This window comes from Pristiophorus japonicus, unplaced genomic scaffold (assembly GCF_044704955.1).
Source record: "Pristiophorus japonicus isolate sPriJap1 unplaced genomic scaffold, sPriJap1.hap1 HAP1_SCAFFOLD_280, whole genome shotgun sequence".
NCBI classification, from domain to species: Eukaryota; Metazoa; Chordata; class Chondrichthyes; family Pristiophoridae; genus Pristiophorus; species Pristiophorus japonicus.
The window spans coordinates 719859-740396 of record NW_027252560.1 but is presented as its reverse complement, the minus strand read 5'-3'; the positions used below and the strand labels follow the sequence as shown (position 1 = coordinate 740396).

Genomic DNA, 20538 nt, shown 5'->3' with positions numbered 1-20538 from the left:
ATGTGCAGGAAGCCTGCAGCCAGGTTGATGTACGAGGAGGACGGGCCCGATGTGAGCCCTACGAGGCCAAACGGACACTGGGGGAACTCGCTGGAAGCTGAAGTTCAGCGAGTTCATATGGAGCATGTATACAGTTCATACACCAGGACGCCACCGATAATGATGAAAGTGCTCCTCAATGGCATCCCAGTATCAACGGAGCTAGGCACGGGGGCCAGCCAGTCCCTGATGAGTATCAAACAGTTCGAAAGGTTCTGGGTGTCCAAGGCCAGGAGGTCAAAATTATTGCCAATTGACACACAGCTACGGACATATACAGAGGAGATCATTCCGGTGCTAGGCAGCGCCACGGTAGTCGTGACCCACAAAGATTCAGAGAACAGGTTGCCACTCTGGATTGTCCCGGGGGATGGTCCCGCACTACTGGGGAGGAGTTGGCTTGCTGTCATGAACTGGAAATGGGGCAATGTCAATGCAATTTCTTCTGTGGAGCGAATATCATGCTCACAGGTCCTGGACAAATTTGACTCATTATTTCAGCCCAGCATTGGCACTTTCATGGGGACCAAGGTAGTGATTCACATCGCCAGACGCCAGACCAGTACACCACAAGGCCAGAGCGGTGCCGTATGTGATGCGGGAAAAGATAGAAGGCGAATTGGACCGCCTGTTGAGGGAAGGCATCATCTCGCCAGTCGAATTCAGTGACTGGGCGAGCCCGATTGTGCCGGTGCTCAAGGCGGATGGGTCTGTCAGGATATGTAGTGATTACAAGGCCACCATCAATCGGGTGTCACTCCAAGACCAGTACCCGCTACCGAGAGTGGAGGACCTCTTTGCGACACTATCCGGTGGCAAAACTTTTTTCAAAATTGGACCTGACCTCAGCTTACATGACCCAGGAGCTGGCGAGTGAGTCGAAGAAGCTGACCACCATCACGACACACAAGGAGTTGTTGGAGTACAACAGATGTCCGTTCGGGATTCGCTCGGCCGCCACGATCTTTCAACGCAATATGGAAAGCCTCCTCAAGTCGATTCCAAGGACAGTGGTTTTTCAAGACGACATCCTCATCATGGGTTACGATACTGAAGAACACCTCCACAACCTGGAGGAGGTGCTACGCAGACTGGACCGGGTAGGTCTGCGACTGAAAAAGACGAAGTGCGTCTTTCAAGCTCGAGAGGTAGAATTCCTGGGGATGAGGGTAGCAGCAGACGGGATCAAACCTACCGCGTCCAAAACAAAAGCGATCCAGAGAGCACCCAGACCCCGTAACACGACGGAGCTGCGTTCGTTCCTGGGGCTCCTGAACTATTTTATTAACTGTCATGTATGTAACCAGAATGTAACACCACTGTATTACTGTATACACTCAACCTAGATGCACACCTTGACCACAAGGGGTGAACTTGTGGGAGAAACTCCTTACCTGATCACACAGGTATAAAAAGGGAGGTCCCACACAGGGTCATCATCTTTGGAATCCTGTGAATAAAGAGTTAAGGTCACAGAGTAACCTTGTCCCCAGAATGTGCCTCGTGTGGTTTCATACTGTAGAGAAAAGACTTTACAGTAACTTTCTTCCCAAATTGAGCACGCTGTTAGAGCCACTACACGTGCTCCTACGCAAAGGTCGCGAAAGGATCTGGGGGGTCAGCCAGGAAAGGCTTTTGATAGAGCACGAAATTTGTTCTGCTCCAACAATCTGTTAACGCTATATGACCCATGTAAGAAACTTGTGTTAACGTACGATGCGTCGTCCTATGGTGTCGGGTGTGTGTTGCAGCATGTTAATGCCAAGGGTCAGTTACAGCCGGTAGCTTATGCCTCCAGAAGTCTGTCCCAGGCAGAACAAGGCTATGGGATGGTAGAAAAGGAAGCGCTCGCATGTGTATATGCAGTAAAAAAAAATGCACCAGTACCTGTTTGGCAGGAAATTTGAGCTGGAGACAGATCACAAACCCCTAACGTCCCTTTTGGCCGACAACAAGGCTATAAATGCAAATGCATCGGCCCGCATACAGAGGTGGGCACTCACGTTAGCCGCCTATGACTATACAATTCGGCACAGACCGGGCACTGAAAACTGCGCCGATGCACTCAGCAGGCTCCCACTAGCCACCACTGAGGGGCCTACCGAACATGCTGCTGAGATGGTCATGGCTGTTGAAGCTTTCAAAAGCGAAGGCTCACCCATAACAGCCCGTCAGATTAAAGTCTGGACAAATAGAGACCCGCTATTGTCTCTAGTCAAGAAATGGGGACTGGGCAGCCACGTACGGGGCATGCCCTGAGGAATTCAAACCATTTCACAAGTGCAAGGATGAACTCTCGATTCAGGCCGATTGCCTACTGTGGGGAAACCGCGTAGTCATGCCCCAGATGGGCAGAGAGGTGTTTATCAGAGAACTTCACAATGAGCACCCGGGCATTGTCATGATGAAGGCAATTGCCAGGTCACACATTTAGTGGCCAGGGATAGACGCAGATCTGGAACTTTGTGTTCGCAGGTGCAACACGTGTGCCCAGCTGGGCAATACGCCCAGGGAAGCCCCCCTTAGACCCTGGCCATGGCCCGCCAAGCCTTGGTCACGCATCCATGTGGACTACGCAGGTCCTTTCATGGGAAAAATGTTTTTGGTTGTAGTAGATGCCTACTCCAAATGGATTGAGTGTGCCATTTTAAATTCTAGCACATCCTTTGCCACGGTAGAAAGTCTACGGGCAAGGTTCGCTGCCCATGGTCTACCAGATGTCTTGGTCAGCGACAATGGCCCGTGCTTCACAAGCACTGAATTCCAGGACTTCATGGCAGGAAATGGTATCAACCATGTCATAACGGCACCGTTCAAACCGGCCTCAAACGGCCAGGCAGAACGAGCAGTGCAGATAATCAAACAGGGGATGCTCAGAATCCAAGGGGGTTCCCTACAAAGCCGCTTATCACGCCTCCTGTTGGCCAATAGATCCCGACCACACTCGCTCACAGGGGTTCCAACCGCGAGCTGCTAATGAAAAGGGCGCTCAAAACCAGGTTATCCCTTATACACCCCACCATGAAAGAAATTGTTGAGAGCAGGCGCCAGTCACAATGTGACTACCACGATGGGAATGCGAGGGTTCGATGTATTGATGTCAATGACCCTGTCTTTGTTCTCAACTATGCTGCAGGGCCCAAATGGCTCGCAGGCACTGTGATTGCCAAAGAGGGGAATAGGGTTTTGGTAGTTAAACTTACCAATGGACAAATCTGCCGCAAACATGTGGATCAAACAAAAAGGAGTTTCAGCAACCCCATAGAAGAAGCAGAGGAAGAACACGATATAGAGTTCACTCCACCACAGGTGACCAAACACCGGAACCAAAGGGAGGAGAGCCCAGTCACTGTGGGCAGTCCGGACAGGCCTGAGGCACCGCAAACAGCAGACACTCAGGCCAGCGCCCAACAACCGGAGCCCCAACTCAGGCGCTCTACAAGGGAGCGTAAACCACCAGAGAGACTTAACCTGTGATCCCAATAAGACTTTGGGGGGGGAGGTGATGACATGTATTTAATTGTCATTGTAACCCATGTGTGAGCTGACCGAAGTTGTACACCTTGAGAACATTGACCACAAGGGGGTGAACTTATGGGAGACACTCCTAACCTGGACTTTCCAGTATAAAAGGGGAAGCTCCACCCACCTTCATCACTTCAGTGCTGGCTAATAAAGGTAACTGGTCACAGAGTGAACCCCTCTCAAGTATGGGCCTCGCATGCATTTGTACTGTATAGTATGGGCATATTAGAAACCAAAACTACACGCAGTATTCCAGGTGTGGCCTCACCAATACCCTGTATAACTGTAGCAAGACTTCCCTGCTTTTATACTCCATCCCCTTTACAATAAAGGCCAAGATCCCATTGGCCTTCCTGATCACTTGCTGTACCTGCATACTAACCTTTTGTGTTTCATACACAAGTAACCTCCAGGTCCCGCTGTACTGCAGCACTTTGTAATCTTTCTCCATTTAAACAATAACTTGCTCTTTGATTTTTTTTCTGCCAAAGTGCATGACCTCACACTTTCCCACATTATACTCCATCTGACAAATTTTTGCCCACTCACTTCGCCTGTCTATGTCCTTTTGCAGATTTTTTGTGTCCTCCTCACACATTGCTTTTCCTCCCATCTTTGTATCGTCAGCAAATGCTGATCAAGTGGTTGACTCACGTGGTGTGTCCTTACTTCTAACCTCAGTGCCTAGTTAAGGGACAAGGCTTCCCTCTCTGTTGCCCACACGCTCACTCACCAACTATCGCTGATCGCCCATCCCTTGGACTCTTTGTCTGGGGCTCCGTAGAAGGAGGCGACACAACCGGTATTGGAGAGGGAAGCTTCTCCACCTCTGCAGGCTTCTTGGGCACAGCATCTGGGAATACAGAACAGACACAACGTTACCACTCACTGCCCCACAGCCCCGCTCTGCCGGCCAGGTACATTTCAGGAAGTGAAATTTAGGGAGTGCAGCACTCATCATCATCATCGCAGTCACTCGAAATGGAGAAAGACTTGCTTCCACTCTAAAAATGAGTTCTTAGGTGACTGAACAGTCCAATACGAGAACCACAGTCCCTGTCACGGGTGGGACAGACAGTGGTTGAGGGAAGGGGAGGGTGGGACTGGTTTGTCGCTCGCTCCTTCCGCTGCCTGCGCTTGGTTTCTGCATGCTCTCGGCGACGAGACTCGAGGTGCTCAGCGCCCTCCCAGATGCACTTTCTCCACTTCGGGCGGTCTTTGGCCAGGGACTCCCAGGTGTCAGTGGGGATGTTGTACTTTATCAGGGAGGCTTTGAGGGTGTCCCTGTAACGTTTCCTCTGCCCACCTTTGGCTCGTTTGCCGTGACGAGTTCCGAGTAGAGCGCTTGCTTTGGGAGTCTCGTGTCTGGCATGCGGACAATGTGGCCCTGCCCAGCGGAGCTGATCGAGTGTGGTCAGTGCTTCGATGCTGGGGATGTTGGCCTGGTCGAGGACACTAACGTTGATGCGTCTGTCCTCCCAGGGGATTTGTAGGATCTTGCGGAGACATCGCTGGTGGTATTTCTCCAGCGACTTGAGGTGTCTGCTGCAAGGTCCCATGGACAGCAGTGAGATAACTGAGCAGATCATGAGTGGGCTGCAGGAGGTGGGCTGGCCAGGACACTGGAAGATCACCCTGCTCTTCTTCGAATAGTGACGTGGGGTTCTCTACCTGAACAAGGAGGAGGTCTCAGTTTAATGTCTCATCTACAGTGACGATTCTTCAGAAGTCCTTCATTGGTTGTCAAGCACTTTGGGACGTCCAAAGGTTGTAAAAAGCTGTGTAAAAGCAAGTCTTTTGTTTTTTTTTTAATCCAAAAGACGGCACCTCCGACAGGGCAACACTCCCAAGTGAAGGACCAAGGCCCGTGCAGCATTCCAGGGCCGGGAAACATTGGGTGATGAGAGGAAATCACATAGAAACATAGAAATTTACAGCGCAAAAGGAGGCCATTTCGGCCCATTGTGTTCGCGCCGGTCGACAAAGAGCCGCATGGCCCTCGGTCAACAGCCCTGAAGGTTACATATAAACCTGTGAACAATGACAGAAAGGCAAAGAGCACCCAGCCCAACCAGTCCGCCTCACACAACTGCGACACCCCTTATACTGAAACATTCTACACTCCACCCCAACCGGAGTCATGTGATCTCCTGGGAGAGGCAAAAACTAAACGACAGTTTCCGGCTGACCTGGGCTTGGGTGTCCAAGCCACTAACTGGGCTCTTCCTCAGCCTTTCGTTCCCCTGTATCCTCACCCCCTGTCCGGTAGCCTTTATACCTGCACACTGCTCATCTAAACATGCACGTGTAAACAAAGACGTGCATTTCTATAGCACCATTCACAACCTCAGGACTACCCAAAGCGCTTTACAGCCAATGAAGTACCTTGTACCTTTTGAGGTAATGAAAGGCGGCAGCCAACTTGTGCACAGCAAGCTCCCACAAACAGAAATGTTACAATGACCAAATCTGTTTTGACTGATGTTGGTTGAGGGATAAATATTGGCCAGGACACCGGGGATAATTGCCCTGCTCTTCTCCGAAATAGTGCGGTGGGATCTTTTACATCCACCAGCGACGGCAGACGGGGCCTCGGTTTAACGTCTCATCCGAAAGGTAGCACTCCCTCGGTACAGCACTTCCTACAAAATGCAACTCCAAGGGAGGGTTTGGTGTTCACGGTTCTTCATCCTGTATCCTCATCCCCCACCCCCATATCCTCATCCCCTCAACCCCCCGTATACTCATCCCCCGCCCCCATATCCTCACCACCCCCGTATCCTCCCGCATCCCCCCCGTACCCTCACCCCCCCTCATTGTGTTGAAATTAAGATGCCTCTCTGTCACAGTCCCCTCTCTTCAGCTCCTCCCCTTGCTCCCACAAGGACAGGCATTTCAGAGCTAAGCGTCGAGGCACTCACTCACCATTTGCTGACTTCTCTCGCCCTGCTGCCCCCCGCTGTGGGCCCGGGGACCCTCGCCCTGCTGCCCCCCGCTGTGGGCCCGGGGACCCTCGCCCTGCTGCCCCCCGCTGTGGGCCCGGGGACCCTCGCCCTGCTGCCCCCCGCTGTGGGCCCGGGGACCCTCGCCCTGCTGCCCCCCGCTGTGGGCCCGGGGACCCTCGCCCTGCTGCCCCCCGCTGTGGGCCCGGGGACCCTCGCCCTGCTGCCCCCCGCTGTGGGCCCGGGGACCCTCGCCCTGCTGCCCCCCGCTGTGGGCCCGGGGACCCTCGCCCTGCTGCCCCCCGCTGTGGGCCCGGGGACCCTCGCCCTGCTGCCCCCCGCTGTGGGCCCGGGGACCCTCGCCCTGCTGCCCCCCGCTGTGGGCCCGGGGACCCTCGCCCTGCTGCCCCCCGCTGTGGGCCCGGGGACCCTCGCCCTGCTGCCCCCCGCTGTGGGCCCGGGGACCCTCGCCCTGCTGCCCCCCGCTGTGGGCCCGGGGACCCTCGCCCTGCTGCCCCCCGCTGTGGGCCCGGGGACCCTCGCCCAGTCTCGGTGAGGAACGAACACAAACACACACACACCCGCCCCAGTTACCTTTGATCTGCTTCTTGAACAAGGCATCGACCAGGATGAGCTCCAGTTTCTCCAACAGCTCGTCCTGCTGCAGCTCCCCATTCACCTTCACCAGAATGTTCTGCCGAGCCTGGAACCACTTCTCCAGCTTGGGCCAGTTATCAAGGAAACCAGTGAGCCTATCAAACGACACAGACTCAGTCAAATGCAGCATCTCAAGCCCCGGCTCCCCTCCCTCTCGGGTTGGCCTTACGGTTAATCAGCTGCCTGCTAGATCGCCGGGCGACATCGTGGGTCACCGGGGCCATGGGTTGTCTCACCAAGGTCGGGGGTCACAGTGGGTGCATTCCCCAGGGTCAGGGTGGGTCCATTCACCAGGGTCAGGGGTCACGGCGGGTCCATTCACCAGGGTCAGGGGTCACGGTGGGTCCATTCACCAGGGTCGGGGTCAGGGTGGGTCCATTCACCAGGGTCAGGGTGGGTCCATTCACCAGGGTCAGGGGTCACGACGGGTCCATTCACCAGGGTCAGGGGTCACGACGGGTCCATTCACCAGGGTCAGGGGTCACGGTGGGTCCATTCACCAGGGTCGGGGGTCACGGTGGGTCCATTCACCAGGGTCGGGGGTCACGGTGGGTCCATTCACCAGGGTCAGGGTGGGTCCATTCACCAGGGTCAGGGTGGGTCCATTCACCAGGGTCAGGGGTCACGACGGGTCAATTCACCAGGGTCAGGGGTCACGGTGGGTCCATTCACCAGGGTCAGGGGTCACGACGGGTCCATTCACCAGGGTCGGGGGTCACGGTGGGTCCATTCACCAGGGTCGGGGGTCACGATGGGTCCATTCACCAGGGTCGGGGTGGGTCCATTCACCAGGGTCGGGGGGGTCACGGTGGGTGCATTCACCAGGATCAGGGGGTCACAATGGGCTCACTCATACCTCTGCTCCACCATTCAATCAGATCATGGCTGATCTTCTCTATCTCAACACCACTTTCCCGCCTGATCTCAGTATCCCTTGATTCCCCATGACTCCTAAAATCCATTGATCTCAGCCCTGAAAATACTCAGTCTGAGGGGACAAAATTGATCCCCGCCCCAAACGGGGCACACCTACCGTTTTTGAAAGATTTTCTCCGTCCCAGTCCATGGGGCGGAGAAACTGGGGAAATTCACCAATTTGAAGTTTTTTTGGGGCTCGGGGGGGGAAGTTATGGGGGCTGTGGGTCCGCCATTCTGACCAGTCAATGGCGCCGCACTGGTGCGTCACAATGTCCCTCCCCTTCAGTTAAAGGGGAGGGTCGCTGCGAACTCTGCAGCCACTTCAGTTACAACACTGGGCGACCAGGGAGGGTTTCAGCCAGGCCATCGGCCTGGCACCCAGCAGGGGGTGGCAGGCTGCCTGTTGGCGGCTCGACCCAATCCACAGCCACAATTGTCGTCCCGACTCGGCAGTCGGCCGACAAAAAAATAAATAACAGAGTCGCTGGCAGCGTCACCTCCTCTTTAAGGTGCCCGCACCGTCAGCCAAGAGAGAGTACCCGCGGCAAAAGCTGTTGGGGGCACCGACCAATGTCGGGGCCACTTCCGCGGGGAAATTTCCCAAGGGGCAATTTTGCTAGGGGGTCCCCGCCAGTCAGAAAGGGGTCGGCCCGTGCATGCCGCAGTGGGAAAACGGGTAAAGCGGTCCCCTACACCACTCCCGGTTACAAGGGGTTAAATACATACCATCACTTCCCCGTGAAGTCAACAGTACACTTATTTACAAGGTGAGACGATCTGGGGCTTTGCGCTCCCTTGTCGATCGTCTCGGTACAAATGTTGGTGTGGGTGGGTTGGTCAGTTCTTCACTGGGCTGTTGGGCAGCCGGCCTTGCTGGGCTGCTGGGGGTGATGAGTTCTGTTTCGTGGTCAACTGTGATGTCAGTTGCCATTTGTGTGTGTGTGTGTTGGAAGGTCAAAGTTGGTGGTGTCCTCTTCAGGTTGTACGTAGCTGTTGGTTAATCACAGTTTAATTTGGTCCAAGTGTTTTCTGTGCGTTTGTCCATTGGTCAATTTGACCTGAAACACCCTACTCCCCTCTTTGGCTGTGGCCGTGCCAGCGAGCCATTTGGGACCATGTCCATAATTGAGTACAAACACAGGATCATTGATCTCAATATTGCGTGACAAATTTGCACAGTCATGGTACACACTCTGTTGTTGCCGCCTGTCCGCCACGTGATCATGGAGATCAGGGTGGACCAGAGAGAGCCTTGTTTTAAGCGCCCTTTTCATGAGCAGCTCGGCTGGGGGACCCCCGGTGAGTGAGTGGGGTCTGATGCGGTAGCTGAGCAGCACTCGGGACAGCCGGGACTGCAGGGAGCCTTCCGACACGCGTTTCAAGCTTTGCTTGATGGTTTGAACTGCCCGTTCCGCCTGGCCGTTGGATGCGGGCTTGAACAGCGCAGATGTGCCATGTTTGATCCCGTTGTGGGTCATGAATTCCTTAAATTCGGCACTGGTGAAGCACGGCCCATTGTCGCTGACTACGACATCAGACAGGCCGTGCGTGGCAAACATAGCTCTTAGGCTTTCGATGGTGGCCGTGGACGTACTTACAGACATTATTGCACATTCAATCTACTTTGATTAAGCATCCACGACAACCAAAAACATTTTGCCTAGGAATGGGCCTGCATAGTCTCAACCGTGGTTTGGATGGCCAGGACCATAAACTTAGCGGTGTCTCTCTGGGTGCATTGCTCAGCTGAGAGCAAGTGTTGCACAGGCGTACACATGACTAAGTCTGAGTTGATGCCCGGCCACAACACATGGGATCTGGCTATGGCTTTCATCATTAGAATGCCCGGGTGAGTGCTGTGCAGTTCGCAAATAAATGTGCCTCTGCCTTTCTTGGGCAAGACCACATGATTGCCCCACAAGAGACAGTCTCGCTGCAGGGACAGCTCATCTTTGCGTCTGTGGAATGGCTTTAATTGCTTCCTGCATCTCCACTGGGACACTGGACCAGCTTCCATGGAGGACACAGTTTTTTTTTTTTTACAAGGGACAGTAAAGGATCCTGGCTGGTCCAGGTCCTGATCTGGGCCGTAACGGGGGATTTCTCATTCTCAAATGTCTCCATGACCATAAGCAAGTCAGCTGGCTGTGCCATTTCCACCCCAGTAGCTAAATGAGAGCATCTGCACAGTTCTCTGTGCCCGGTCTGTGGCGAAATACATAGTTGTATGCCGACAGCATGAGCGCCCATCTTTGGTTGCGGGCAGAGGCATTGGTATAGATCCCAATGCTCTCCGAGAATAACGATATGAGCGGCTTGTGGTCAGTTTCAAGCTCAAACTTGAGGCCAAACAAGTACTGGTGCATTTTTTTTAACCCCGTAAACGTACACTAGAGCCTCTTTTTCAACCATGCTGCAGGCCCTTTCGGCCTTGGACAAACTCCTGGATGCATACGCAACTGGTTGCAATATTCCCAATTCTTTAGCCTGTTGTAACGCACACCCGACCCCGTATGACGACGCATCGCAAGCTAACAGTTTACATGGGTTATACAGAACAGTTGTTAGAACACAGTAAATTTCTGGCTTTCTTGTGAATTCCCCCATACCCAGTCGTCTCCCTTGCGCAGTAGCGCATGCAGGGGTTCTAGCATGGTGCTTAACCAGGGTAGGAAATTACCAAAGTAGTTCAGGAGTCCCAGGAACGCCCGCAGTTCCATCACGTTCCGTGGTCGCGGCGTGTTCTTGATGGCCTCCGTCTTGACGTCAATGGGTCTGATGCCATCTGCTGCGATCCTCCTTCCTAAGAATTCAATGTCTTGTGCCAGGAAAACACACTTCAAGCGTTTCAACCTGAGCCCCAAGCGATCCAACCAACTAAGAACCTCCTCCAGGTTCTTCAGGTGCTCTTATGGTGTCCCGACCCGTAACCAATATGTCGTCCTGGAAGACCACTGTACAAGAAACCGACTTTAGCAGGCTTTCCATGTTCCGCTGGAAGATCGCTGCAGCTGACCGAATTCCGAACAGGCACCGGTTATAAATAAACAGACCTTTGAGAGTGTAGATACAGGTGAGGTCTTTCGAAGACTCCTCCAACTCCTGCGTCTTGTAGGCTGAGGTCAGGTCCAGCCAGGGTCGCAAATAGGTCGTCTGCCTTGGGTAGTGGGTACTGGTCCTGCAGCGAAAAGCGGTTAATCGTTACTTTATAGTCCCCGCAAATTCTAACCGTACCATTCTCCTTGAGTACCGGAACAATCGGACTGGCCCAGTCATTGAATTCCATCGGCGCGATGATGCCTTCACGTTGCAGCCTGTCCAGCTCGGTTTCCACTTTTTCACGCATCATGTACATTACCACCCGAGCCTTGTGGCGGATGGATCTGCACCTTCGCCCCCAAGAAACTTCCAATGCCTGGCTCGAACAATGACGGGAACTTGCTCAGAACCTGGGTATATGCGGTGTCATCAACTGATGAAAGCGCTCGGATGTCGTCCCAGTTCCAGCGGATTTTCCCCAGCCAGCTTCTGCCTAACAATGTGGGGCCATCCCCTGGCACAATCCACAGCGGGAGCTCGTGTACTACTCCGTCATAGGAGACTTTGACTTCTGCACTGCCAATTACAGGGATCAGTTCCTTTGTATAAGTCCTTAGCTTCGTGTGAATGGGGCTGAGCTTGGGCCTGTGTGCCTTCTTACCCCACAGCCTGTCGAAGGCCGTTTTACTCATTATGGACTGACTTGCCCCCGTGTCCAGCTCCATAGACACTGGAATACCATTCAGTTCAACTTTCAACATTATTGGTGGGCATTTTGTCATGAACATGTGTACCCCATACACTTCTGCCTCTTCTGTACGAGTTTCCAATTCCGTCTGGTCCACTGTGGACCGATCTACCTCTGCAGCATGAGGGTTTGCAGGGTTTGCAGCTCGCCTGCACATTCGTTGGAGGTGTCCCATTGTTCTGCATCCATTGCACGCATAGTGCTTAAAGCGGCACTGATGGGGTCGATGATCACCCCCGCAGCGCCAACAGGGTGTTAACTGCTTCGCATTAACAGATGATGGCGGACTCTGGGTCAATTGAGGTCGGGCCACAGCAGCCGGCGTGTACATTCTGCCCTGTACATTTCTGCTCAAAACCGACGTTACTTTATGTACAGTACTGGCCAAAACTTCTTTATTCTGCGAAATCTGCTTGCTGTTGTCGCTGGTGGACATAAATGTCTGGGCTATCGTTATGGCTTTATTCAGATTCGGAGTTTCTACCATCAACAGTTTGCGAAGAATTTTCTCATGTCCGATGCCCAGTACAGAAAAGTCTCTGAGCATTTGTTCTAAGAATCCCTCAAACTCACAATTTCCTGCAAGGCGCCTTAGTTCGACGATGTAGCTCGCCACTTCCTGGCCCTCCAATCGTTGACACGCGGAGAACTGATATCTCGCCATCAAAACACTTTCCTTAGAAATTAGATGCTCCCAGACCAGCGTACACAGTTCTTCGTAGAATTTCTCTGGTGGTTTAGCCGGGGCCAGGAGATTCTTCATGGTGCCGTAGGTTGTTGCCCCACAGACAGCCCCACGACTAGACCTTCGTTTGGTCGTGTTTTCGTCCCCTTCCAGCTCGTTGGCCACGAAGTATTGGTCGAGTCTCTCCACGAAGGCCTCCCAATCATCGCCCTCTGAGAACTTCTCCAGGATGCTGACTGTTCTTTGCATTTTCACGCGGTTTGTTACCTCGTCGCCAATTGTTATACTCATAATAAGTGGTCAGACCGAGTACTGTGTGTAATGAGCAAGTGCGACCTTAGCTCCTTTATTGTAGTTCCAGAGTACAGGTACCTCGTGGGTGGCCTGCTTATATACCGTGTTCCCAAGGTCGGCCCTCTGGTAGACAGGTGTGATGCAGATTACAAGATTACAAGGGGTTAAATACATAACATCCCCTATCAGTGGAAACATCCTCTCTGCATCCACCTTGTCAAGCCCACTCATAATCTTATACGTTTCGATAAGATCACCTCTCATTCTTCTGAATTCCAATGAGTAGAGGCCCAACCTCCTCAACCTTTCCTCATGTCAACTCCCCTCATCTACGGAATCACCCTAGTAAACCTTCTCTGAACTGCCTCTAAAGCAAGTATATCCTTTTGTAAATATGGAAACCAAAACTGTACACAGTATTCCAGGTGTGGCCTTACTAATACCCTGTATAACTGTAGCAAGACTTCCCTGCTTTTATACTCCAGCCCCTTTGCAATAAAGGGCAAGATTCCATTGGTCTTCCTGATCACTTGCTGTACCTGCACACTGACTGTTATATATGTAAACCTGTAAATACCTTGTCTAACCACCAGAGAGCTCATCCCCTGGAGTCCCAAGGGATCCCACAATCCGTTGGGAGCACCTGTACATAAGGAGGTCTCACAGGCCGGAGGCGCACTCTGGAGACCTGTAATAAAGGACTACGGACACACATTACTTTGAAACATAGAAACAGACATAGAAAATAGGTGCAGGAGTAGGCCATTCAGCCCTTCGAGTCTGCACCACCATTCAATGAGTTCATGGCTGAGTTCAGTACCCCATTCCTGCTTTCTCGCCATACCCCTTGATCCCGCTAGTAGTAAGGACTACATCTAACTCCTTTTTGAATATATTTAGTGAATTGGCCTCAACAACTTTCTGTGGTAGAGAATTCCACAGGTTCACCACTCTCTGGGTGAAGAAGTTTCTCCTCATTTCGGTCCTAAATGGCTTACCCCTTATCTTTAGACTGTGACTCCTGGTTCTGGACTTCCCCAACATTGGGAACATTCTTCCTGCATCTAATCTAAACCCGTCAGAATTTCAAACGTTTCTATGAGATCCCCTCTCATTCTTCTGAACTCCAGTGAATACAAGCCCAGTTGATCCAGTCTTTCTTGATATGTCAGTCCCATCATCCCGGGAATCAGTCTGGTGAACCTTCGCTGCACTCCCTCAAGAGCAAGAATGTCCTTCCTCAAGTTAGGAGACCAAAGCTGTACACAATACTCCAGGTGTGGCCTCACCAAGCCCCTGTACAACTGTAGCAACACCTCCCTGCCCCTGTACTCAAATCCCCTCGCTATGAAGGCCAACATGCCATTTGCTTTCTTAACCGCCTGCTGTACCTGCATGCCAACCTTCAATGACTGATGTACCATGACACCCAGGTCTCGTTGCAACTTCCCTTTTCCTAATCTGTCACCATTCAGATAATAGTCTGTCTCTCTGTTTTTACCACCAAAGTGGATAGCCTCACATTTGTCCACATTATACTTCATCTGCCACGCATTTGCCCACTCACCTAACCTATCCAAGTCATTCTGCAGCCGCAAAGCATCCTCCTCGAAGCTCACACTGCCACTTAACTTAGTGTCATCCGCAAATTTGGAGATACTACATTTAATCCCCTCGTCTAAATCATTAATATACAGTGTAAACAGCTGGGGCCCCAGCACAGAACCTTGCGGCACCCCACTAGTCACTGCCTGCCATTCTGAAAAGTACCCATTTACTCCTACTCTTTGCTTCCTGTCTGACAACCAGTTCTCAATCCACGTCAGCACACTACCCCCAATCCCATGTGCTTTAACTTTGCACATTAATCTCTTGTGTGGGACCTTATCGAAAGCCTTCTGAAAGTCCAAATATACCATATCAACTGGTTCTCCCTTGTCCACTCTACTGGAAACATCCTCAAAAAATTCCAGAAGATTTGTCAAGCATGATTTCCCTTTCACAAATCCATGCTGACTTGGATCTATCATGTCATCTCTTTCCAAATGTACTGCTATGACATCCTTAATAATTGATTCCATCATTTTACCCACTACCGATGTCAGGCTGACCGGTCTGTAATTCCCTGTTTTCTCTCTCCCTCCTTTTTTAAAAAGTGGGGTTACATTGGCTACCCTCCACTCCATAGGAACTGATCCAGAGTCAATGGAATGTTGGAAAATGACTGTCAATGCATCCGCTATTTCCAAGGCCACCTCCTTAAGTACTCTGGGATGCAGTCCATCAGGTCCTGGGGATTTATCGGCCTTCAATCCCATCAATTTCCCCAACACAATTTCCCAACTAATAAGGATTTCCCTCAGTTCCTCCTTCTTACTAGACCCTCTGACCCATTTTATGTCTGGAAGGTTGTTTATGTCCTCCTTAGTGAATACTGAACCAAAGTACTTGTTCAATTGGTCTGCCATTTCTTTGTTCCCAGTTATGACTTCCCCTGATTCTGACTGCAGGGGACCTACGTTTGTCTTTACTAACCTTTTTCTCTTTACATATCTATAGAAGCTTTTGCAGTCCGTCTTAATGTTCCCTGCAAGCTTCCTCTCGTACTCTATTTTCCCTGCCCTAATCAAACCCTTTGTCTTCCTCTGCTGAGTTCTACATTTTTCCCAGTCCCCGGGTTCGCTGCTATTTCTGGCCAATTTGTATGCCACTTCCTTGGCTTTAATACTATTCCTGATTTCCCTTGATAGCCATGGTTGAGCTACCTTCCCTTTTTTATTTTTACGCCAGACAGGGATGTACAATTGTTGTAGTTCATCCGTGCGGTCTCTAAATGTCTGCCATTGCCCATCCACTGTCAACCCCTTAAGTATCATTCACCAATCTATCCTAGCCAATTCACGCCTCATACCTTCAAAGTTACCCTTCTTTAAGTTCTGGACCATGGTCTCTGAATTAACTGTTTCATTCTCCATCCTAATGTAGAATTCCACCATATTATGGTCACTCTTCCCCAAGGGGCCTCGCACAACGAGATTGCTAATTAATCCTCTCTCATTACACAACACCCAGTCTAAGATGGCCTCCCGAGTTGGTTCCTCGACATATTGGTCTAGAAAACTAACCCTTATGCACTCTCGGAAATCCTCCTCCACCGTATTGCTTCCAGTTTGGTTAGCCCAATCTATATGCATATTAAAGTCACCCATGATAACTGCTGCACCTTTATTGCATGCACCCCTAATTTCCTGTTTGATGCCCTCCCCAACATCACTACTACTGTTTGGAGGTCTGTACACAACTCCCACTAACGTTTTTTGCCCTTTGGTGTTCTGCAGCTCTACCCATATAGATTCCACATCATCGAAGCTAATGTCCTTCCTAACTATTGCATTATTCTCCTCTTTAACCAGAAATGCTACCCCACCTCCTTTTCCTTTTATTCTATCCTTCCTGAATGTTGAGTTCCCAGCCCTGATCATCCTGGAGCCACGTCTCTGTAATCCCAATCACATCATATCTGTTAACATCTATTTGCACAGTTAATTCATCCACCTTATTGCGGATACTCCTTGCATTAAGACACAAAGCCTTCAGGCTTGTTTTTTTGAACACCCTTTGTCCTTTTAGAATTATGATGTAGTGTGGTCTTTTTTGTTTCTTGCCTCTGTTTACTCGGCCTTCCACTATTGCTTTTTACCTTTCTATCAGCTTTTCTGACTCCATATTACTTCGCCCTGTCTCGCTGCATAGGTTCCCATCCCCCTGCCATATTAGTTTAAACACTCCCGAACTGCATTAGCAAATGTTACCCCCAGGACATCAGTTCCAGTCCTGCCCAAGTGCAAACCTCCCTTTTGTACAGTCCCACTTCCCCCAGAACTGGTTCCAATGTCCCAGGAATTTGAACCCCTCCCTCTTGCACCACTGCTCAAGCCACGTATTTATTCTAACTATCCTGATCCCTCTACTCTGATTAGCACGTGGCACTAATAGCAATCCAGAGATTACTATCTTTGAGGTCCTACTTTTTAAATTTAACTCCTAGCTCTCCAAATTCAGCTTGTAGGACCTCTTCCTGCTTCTTATCTATATCGTTGGTACCTACATAAACCACGACAACTGGCTGTTCACCCTCCCTCTCCAGAATGCTCTGCAGCTGCTCCGAGACATCCTTGACCCTTGCACCAGGGAGACAACATACCATCCTGGAGTCTCGGTTGTGGCCGCAGAAACTCCTATCTATTCCCCTTACAATAGAGTCCCCTATCACTGTAGCTCTCCCACTCTTTTTCCCGCCCTTCTGTGCAGTAGAGCCACCCATGGTGCCATGAACCTGGCTGCTGGTGCCTTCCCCTGGTAAGTCATCTCCCCCAACAGTATCCAAAATGGTATATTTGTTTTGGAGGGAGATGACTGCAGGGGACTCCTGCACTACCTTCCTGCTCTTGGTCACCCATTCACGATCTGTACTAGCCTGTACTTGCGGTGTGACCAACTCACTAAATGTGCTATCCACAACATTCTCAGCATCGCGCATGCTCCAGAGTGAGTCCATCCGCAGCTCCAGTGCCATCATGCGGTCTGTCAGGAGCTGCAGCTGGACACACTTCCCGCACACATCGTAGTCAGGGACACTGGAAATGTCCCTGATCTCCCACATAGCACAGGAGGAGCATGACACGGGTCCGAGCTCTCCTGCCATGACTTAACCCTTAAATTAATTTACTTACTAAAATTTACTTAAAGTTGAGCTCACAGTATCTGGTCAAATTCTTTATTCGAGACATAACACTAGCCTTTTGTGTTTCATGCACCAGTACCCCCAGGTCCCGCTGTACTGCAGCACTTTGCAATCTTTCTCCATTTAAATAATAACTTGCTCTTTGATTTTTTTCTGCCAAAGTGCATGACCTCACACTTTCCAACATTATACTCCATCTGCCAAATTTTTGCCCACTCACTTAGCCTGTCTTTATCCTTTTTCACATTGCTTTTCCTCCCATCTTTGTATCATCAGCAAACTTGGCTACATTACACTCAGTCCCTTCCTCCAAGTCGTTAATATAGAGGAAGGGCAATTTTCAAAATGGCGGCCCCTCTGGAGATTCGGCGGGCATTGCGCACTGAACTGTGGCCGCCGATTTCAGGCAGCCAGAGCATGCAGAAAACAAGCGTAGGGAGCGAAAGGAGCGTGCGGCAAACCGGACTCCCCACCCTCCCTTTCCTTCAACCACTGTCTGTCCCACCTGTGACAGAGACTGTAATTCCTGTATTGGACTGTTCAGCCACCTGAGAACTCACTTTTGGAGTGGAAGCAAGTCTTCCTCGATTTCGAGGAACTGCCTATGATGATGAGAAAGGGGTAATTCCTTCCCCTCAGTCTCTACAGCCCTCCGGGACAGAGAATTTCAAAGATTCATGACCCTCTGAGTGAAGAAATTCCTCCTCATCTCTGTTCTAAATGGCCTTCTCCTTATCCTGAGTCTGTGCCCCCTGGTTCTAGACCCTCCAGCCTGGGGGAAACATCCTCCCTGTATCTACCCTGTCAATCCCCCTCAGAATCTTGTATGTTTCAATGAGGTCACCTCTCATTCTAATAAACTCAGTGTCGGTCCATTCTACACAATCTCTCATCATAAGACAGCCCTCTCATCCCAGGAATCGATCTAGTGAACCTCCATTGTACGCCTCCAAGGCAAGTATATCCTTCCTTAGATACGGAGACTGGAACTGTGCACAGTACTCCAGGTGTGGTCTCACCCAGGCCCTGTACAATTGGAGCAAGGCTTCCTTACTCTTATACTCCACCCCCAGCAATAAAGGCCAACATGCCATTAGCCTTCCTTATTGCTTGCTGTACCTGCATGCTCGCTTTCTGTGTTTCTTGCACGAGGGCACACAAATCTCTCTGAACACCAACATTTAAACGTTTCCCACTATTTAAAAAATATTCTGTTTTTCTATTAAGTGAACAATCTCACATTTCCCACATTATACTCCATCTGCCACTTCACTGCCCACTCACTCAGTCTATCTATATCCCTTTACAGACACTGAGTTCTCCTCCATACTGTCCCACCTAGCTTTGTATCATCAGCAAACTTGGATACATTACACTCAGTCCCTTCATCGAGGTCATTAATATCGACTGTAAATAGTTGATGCCCTAGCACTCATCCCTGCGGCACCCCATATGCTTACAGCCTGCCAACCTGAAAAAGACCCGTTTGTACCTACTCTCTGTTTTCTGTCCATTAACCAATCCTCTCTTCTTCTTAAGCAGTCCCTCGGAGACGAGGATGACTTGCTTCCACACTAAAAGTGACTGATGAGACCAATACGGGATCTACAGTCGGTCACAGGTGGGGCAGACAGTGGTTGGAGGGACGGGTGGATGGGTGCTTGATTTCGCAAACGCTCCTTCCGCTGTTTGTACTTGGCTTCTGAGTGTCCCCGACGAAGAGACTCACGGTGTTCGGTGCCTCCTCGGATGCTCCTCGTCCACTTTGAGCGGTTTTGAGCCAGGGATTCCCAAGAGTTGGTGGGGTTGTTGCATTTTTTCAAGGGGGCTTTGAGGGTGTCCTTAAAGCGTTTTCTCTGCCCTGCTGGGACTCGCCTGCCATGACATAGCTCGGAGTAGAGCGCTTGCTTTGGGAGTCTAGTATCGGGCATGTGGACAATGTGGACCGTCCACTGGAGCTGGTCGAGTGGGGTCGATGCTGGGGATGTTGGCCTGATAGAGAACGCCGATGTTGGAATTTGCAGGATTTCGCGGAAGCAGTGTTGGTGGTACTTCTCCAGTGCTTTGAGGTGCCTGCTGTACATAGTCCATGTCTCTAAAGCATACAGGAAGGCGGGTATCACTGCTGCTCTGTAGACCATGAGCTTGGTACCGGTTTTGAGATCCTGGTTTCCTCAGGCGGCCAAAGGCTACACTGGTACACTGAAGGCGGTGTTGGACTTTGTCATCGATGTCTGTCCTTGCTGATAGTAGGCTCCCAAGGTATTGGAAGTGGTCCACATTGTTCAAGTTCTCATCGTGGATCTTGATAATTGGGGAGCAGTACTGTGTGGCGGGGGCTGGTTGGTAGAGGACCTTTGTCTTACTGTGTAAGCCGCGAGGGATTAGAGAGTGTCCTTCTCAAATTCGGCTGTCCTCATAAATTCGCCACCATCCTCCGCCTGCTTCACGCTGACACGCCGGCCGTGATCCTGACCAACGGATCCACCACAGGCCCAATACACGTGCAGACCGGGTCAAGCAGGGCTGTGTCATCGCACCAATGAAGTACTGAAGCTGCATGTTCAGCCATGAACTTATTGAATGGCGGTGCAGGCTCGAAGGATCGAATGGCCTACTCCTGCACCTATTTTCTATGTTTCTATGTTTCAACGCTCTTCTCAATCTTCCTCACTGCAATGCTTCATCTCACCCTTAACAAGATCCCTGCTGGAGTGGAGTTAATCTACAGGACAAGTGGGAAATTGTTCAACCTCTGACGCCTCCAGTCCAGATCCAAGGTTGCTCCAACCTCTGTCATTGAATTATAAAATGCAGATGACGTTTGCGTTTGTACACACTTGGAATCCGAATTCCAAACCATTGCTGACACCACTACTGAAGTGTATGAGAATCTGTCAGTAAGACAATCTATCCGTGCTAAGACATTACCTCCAATCACATGAGC

General features: G+C 51.0%; 1 protein-coding gene across 1 annotated transcript in view; it reads right to left on the bottom strand.

The window, feature by feature from the left end:
* LOC139247673 (sperm flagellar protein 2-like) overlaps nt 1-20538 on the bottom strand; it is a gene marked incomplete at its 3' end in the record, with an annotated part of 216366 nt that overhangs the window by 141890 nt on the left and 53938 nt on the right. The window contains 2 exon segments of the mRNA XM_070871758.1: nt 4298-4417; nt 7101-7258. Coding sequence (XP_070727859.1) covers nt 4298-4417; nt 7101-7258 — 278 coding nt within the window.